This window comes from Melanerpes formicivorus, unplaced genomic scaffold (genome assembly GCF_026170545.1).
Source record: "Melanerpes formicivorus ecotype bairdi unplaced genomic scaffold, bMelFor1.0.p_v2 SCAF_42, whole genome shotgun sequence".
NCBI lineage: Eukaryota > Metazoa > Chordata > Aves > Piciformes > Picidae > Melanerpes > Melanerpes formicivorus.
In genome coordinates this window covers 5,423,703-5,428,860 of record NW_027142394.1, presented here as the reverse complement: position 1 = coordinate 5,428,860, position 5,158 = coordinate 5,423,703, and the positions used below count along the sequence as shown (strand labels likewise).

General features: G+C 42.7%; 1 protein-coding gene across 1 annotated transcript; it reads right to left on the bottom strand.

Moving 5' to 3' along the window:
- Positions 1–1,376: 1,376 nt before the first annotated feature.
- PPDPFL (pancreatic progenitor cell differentiation and proliferation factor like) lies at positions 1,377–4,737 on the bottom strand. Its single transcript, XM_068158798.1, has 4 exons — positions 4,464–4,737; positions 3,424–3,513; positions 3,234–3,333; positions 1,377–2,835 (listed from the first exon to the last, which is right to left on the bottom strand). Exons 1-4 carry the CDS (start codon positions 4,516–4,518, stop codon positions 2,823–2,825), a joined length of 258 nt encoding a protein of 85 aa, XP_068014899.1. The 5' UTR covers positions 4,519–4,737; the 3' UTR covers positions 1,377–2,822.
- Between the last annotated feature and the right edge of the window lie 421 nt (positions 4,738–5,158).

The window sequence follows — 5,158 nt, the reverse complement described above, 5'->3', positions numbered from 1 at the left end:
ACAGATTGGGAATGGACAACCCCATGGTAATGAATTTCTCTAAGTATGCTCAGTAGGAAGACTTCATCCTTCTTGAACCCAAACAGATTTATCTTTTGACTCCTATGATGGAGTATTACTAGGACCGGTAGAAGCAAGTTTTCCTTGTAGGAAAGAAATGGAATCAAATATGACTGCTATCATGCAGGAAAAAAAATTCAATTGCATCTCTCCCTTCCTAACTTAGTGACATTTGGATTTTAGGACTTATATTCTGGCATAAACCCTGTCTCTGATACTTTCTTGAGGTTGGTAGCAATACGCTGATTAACTCCATTAAAATAAGTCTCTGCTTATGGCCCTTCCAACAGACAAAACCATTTTTCTACTGCAATTTATCTTTGATCAAACATTTGTACTTGTCTTACACAGATGAGTATGAAAATCAAATCATTTTCTTGTTTTTCTTATTCCAGGATGCATTTAAGCTACCCAATATAGTTTCTCCTTCATATTTCTCTCAGCTTCTTCTAAAACCATTTCAATTTTGACTTCTTCCCTCCACAAAGTTACTTCATATTGACATTTAATTCAAGAAAATGGACATTTCCTTATTACCATGATGTAATAAAATGCAGCCCTTTGATTGCAAGCTTTTTACTGCCCCATTTACCCATATCCTCAGGCGTTTTGTCATGGAAACATTAGATGTTATTTAATAGAGTTGATTCATTGCAGGGTAATTCTTTGATACACTGTCACAACTATTAGCTGGCAGTGCTGCTGCTGCTGCAACACGAAGCTGATCACAGTGAGAGGTGGGGAATGCAGGCTGGTGCCTCTTCAAAGCGCTCTCTATCCCACTCATGCCATTACAAAAGTAGTTCACACAGACTAAGCAGAGGAAGGCAAAGAACATGCAGCATCCTCTTGCACTTCCACTTTTTTGAGGTGAAGGTTTTTCCCTGGGTCTCCTGGCACATTCTGTATCCCATATTGATTATATAACAAGAGAAACGGCTTCGGCTCAGTGAGCAACATAGCAGCTTGCCAATCTACTTTTCCACTGTTTCTGAAACCTGTCTCTTTCCTGTACAGTAAGAGCTCCAGCATTTCTTTCTTCAGTGACTCCAAGCACCTTAAGAGACACAACCACCTTCATGCAACTAGCAAGCCTAGCTTTTTATCTTCCTTTACAACATCTTCTTCCTAGCTTAGACTCCTACCATTTCTTTTCACTTTGTATCAGTGACTAATGGAAGAATGTTAACACAAACTTCTGTGGGGATTTTATTCTACCCCCCCAAAAAAACCAACCCCAAAACACTCACCAGCTGCACCAGAAGCAAAACTGAACACCAGCTTGCTATTGGAGACCAGAAATAAATCTGACCCAATACTGATTAAATCTTTATTATTTAAAAAACCTTAGTATAAAAAAAAAATGTCAGTTCTGTGCACTTAAAGAAAGGACAGAGATGAAACTACACAATGGCAGTAAGATATGTGACAAGTCAATTTAAGATTCCTGAACTGTTTTTGTAATTCTGGGTTGTTTTTTTTTCCCCAGTTGTCATGTGCCATGTTTTTGTCTCCTCCAAAACTGCTACTTTCCTGAAGCAGTCACTTGATACAGTCTGGATTTATGCATAACCATGACAACCATTAACCCATAACGAGAAATTTTTGCTACAGTGTTTGTTCTTGTTAGCTCTCCCAGTGATGGACAAAGGTCAGGGAGGTCTAGTGACAGCATATAAAGAAGTTGCATGGATAATTACAGAAATTATATTATCTAGCCAAATACTTGCTATTTCCTATGGCCTCTGACACATTTCAGTTATACCCAGTAGACAACAACAAAACATTCTGATGTACTGATCTGCAAAGCTGAAGACCAAATGAAGCTATGCTACACTGTCTTTCAAGAGCATGAATCATAACAAAGGTAGACTTGGGTAATGACACTAATGTGATTATTTTGCGTTGAACACTGCCAGATCTAGCACATAACTGGCAGACAACAGTGAATATTGGAAGGATTAGTCACTTGAGAATAAGTAGCTCTTTAAGCAGCAGCACAGAAGGTGAGAATAATTTAGAACAGAGCTAGGAGTATCAACTCTGACTAAGGTTGCTCTTCTGTTTGAAGATGTCAGTGCCCATTACAATTACTGGTTCCTTATACATCTCTTCTGTCCTCAAATACCAACGTGCATAGACTCAGACAAAAGTTGTAGCTGGTTATTTGAGGTTGGGATCCATGCACCCTGCTCAAACAAAGGGATCAAACTCTTGTTTCTTTGTATAACTGAGCTTTCTAAAAGCAAAGCTATTAAGAAGCATTCTTGTAAGATCACTCCCTGTAATTCATACATAAACACTTAATAGAAAACACGTACCACACAGCAGTCCTACTCTGGACTACATCTCTGAATCCTGTTTACATCAGCACAACAGCTGATATCCTAAGGGTAGAACTTAGCAGTATCACCTATAGCAAAGTCATTCAGTGTGCATACTTCTAAATCTACAATATTTTACTTTGACTGTGATTTCTCTACCAATCCAAGTCATCAGGATGGTTAAACTGTGGTACCTTCCATTAGAGAGATCTCAAATTACTGCAACTCTGTAAGGAACAAGGTAGGCCATGGACAAGTCCATTAAGCAATATCATTTAAGCTACTGACAAATGTTTTGAAAATACACCCTTCCACTCTCCCACAGGTTTTGTTTTCTTCTTGCAGCTGAACCCAGACGTTAGGAAGATCCCAAGCCTCTTGGTCAAAAACAAGCCTGTATGTAGTATCTCGGTCAATGAAGCCAGAGGGCTGTCCTCTTCAACTGTTGGTACTGTAGAAAGAGAAACAAACACTGCGAGTAGAATTATCATTAAACATCTTTGAGGAAAATACATATGCCCAAGTATTTTTGTATGCATTCATATCAGCTTTGGAACAAAGTAAAATGTGTAAACAGCATAAATAGGTGTGCAAGTGCTACAGGTAGAGGATGAAGTAAGTATCAGTATAAAAGCAGAGCAGTAAGGAGTCACTACCGCCTGCTTTATGTGAAATAACATGAGTTCATTTATTAAAAAGAAAACACGGGAAACTGTGGTGCTTGCAGTGCTTTAAGCCATCAAAATAGCACTGCACACCCCAGGTTGTTAGAGCTGATTGTGGTTAACACTTTACTCATTCCAGTTTCCTGTTGGTTAAGTCATCCCCGTCACTGAAAACTGGACTCACCTGCTTGCCGATAGTGTTTTTCTGCCAACAGTTGGTGGCGACGGCTCGCTATGAAAAAAGCTTTTTATCCACCAATATTTATCAATTATGTCAGGTAACCCTGCCAAAAGAGGAAAAAAAGCCCACACCATTAGGCACTGGCTGAATAACAGGCAAAACCAGAAGGCTATTTGAAAGAAGGGAACAGTACCATGAAACGCCTTATCCTGCTCTGTAGCATTCACAGCATCTGAACAGCAGGAGGAGCTAGAAGAAGCGCTGGATTCCGAGTTCTGTCTCGCTGTTCACGGAAAACAGACACAGATAATGAAAATAAACAAAGATCCTTCAAGAGAGTGCACTATTACTATGCCAATTATTTTTCAGACATGCTGCTATCTTGGAGGAAAGTATCCAAAAGAGAAGTTTATTTAGCTTCTGACTATAACTTCTATATTAAATTCATTACTCTACTGCAGTTTTTTTCAAGTTAATCTTAGTTTACTTACCGCTCACTTAAAAAGATGCTAAGATCTATTTGCACAACTTTCAGTGAATTCAGTGACAAACCAGATGATAATGTACACGTTGCTATCAAAACAAATGAGTCTGTTCTTGACTATTCAAGCCCTAAACAATCTGATTTCCATGCCTTCTACTGTGGTACAACTAAATACTACACTCACACCACAGCACCCATCCTGTACAGAGAGATCCTAATACACCAAGTGTACTCTCAGACCAGTGACTGTTTCACGTACTTAGAAACAAAAATGTGAGTTCATGTTGTGTTCTACCTACACCTGAACAGTAAAGATGAAGGGGAGCTAGAAGCCGGAGCTTGCTGGGGTAACACTTTATCTTTTATAATTAAAACAAAACAAACCCCAAACAAACAAAAAACATCAACACACACACACCAAAAAAAAAGCACCCCACACTTCTAAACAAATAAAACCTCGATTAATAACCAGAAACAGATGCTCAAGAAAACTGAAGAACCTTGACAGGCTGAAAACTTTCCAAACAATTAAAAACTACCAGGCAAACACCCCTTTTTTTTTTTTTTTTTTTGCCTCCAGCTCACCCAGACACCACCTGAGACACTTTCTGACCTTTGCTGAGCGGTGACGATGCAGACACCTTGCCGGGACGGGCTCGGGGGGCTCAGTTTCCCTCCTCCAGAGGATGCCCTCTCGCCCGGGGGGGACTAGGGGAAAAGGCAGCTCCCGCCCCACACCAAGGACTTACTTCTGTAGTACTGGTTCTTGGCCAGGAGACAGCCGGCGGAGGGTACCGAGGCCATGGCTTAGCGCGATGAGCTAACCACCTCTCTCCGGGAGGAGCCTGCGGGGGACGGTCGCTCTCTAACCGGCTGAAGCCGGGCCCAGCAGAGGGAAGCACAGCAACCTCCGAGCCCCGGACCCTGTCCGGCGGCTTACCTGAGTCGCCCAAGGAAAAGTGCCCTCAGGAGCTAAGAAAACCACCACGCTCCCTTCCGCAGCCAATGCCTTCGGTGCCCCGGGCCGCCCCTATATGGGCCACGGCGGCTATGGGCGGCCCGCCCCGGGGGCGGTGGGGCGGGACGGGACGGAGCCAGCCCCCATCTCTGAGCCGCCCAGGACCATCCCGGGACAGCCCGCGGTGGCCTGTGAATCGCCTCTCTTGGTCACTTCGGGCTTCGGGGCTCCTTCCGAGCGCTTTCCTAGAAAGCGTTACGCGGGGACTAATAGCTACCGCTGTTGGGGAAGGCGAAGAAAGGGAAAGTAAGGCATACAGCAAGTAGTTTCACTTTAAACATAAGGAAAAACTTGATTAGTTTCGGGGTGGTGGAGCACTGGAACAGGCTGCCCAGAAACGTTGTGGAATCTCTGCGGAGACTGGAAACACGCCTGGACATTGCGATCCTGGGCAACCTGCTGTGGGTAACCCTGCTTTAAGCAGGG

What these genes read in the sequence shown, in the direction of transcription:
- PPDPFL (XM_068158798.1), bottom strand. Translation starts at nt 4,518, where the DNA reads ATGGCCTCGGTACCCTCCGCCGGCTGTCTCCTGGCCAAGAACCAGTAC. An exon ending in CAAGAACCAGTACTACAGAA is followed by an intron (nt 3,514 to 4,463) that starts GTAAGTCCTTGG and finishes TTCCGTGAACAG; the next exon opens with CGAGACAGAACTCGGAATCC. An exon ending in GCAGGATAAGGCGTTTCATG is followed by an intron (nt 3,334 to 3,423) that starts GTACTGTTCCCT and finishes CTCTTTTGGCAG; the next exon opens with GGTTACCTGACATAATTGAT.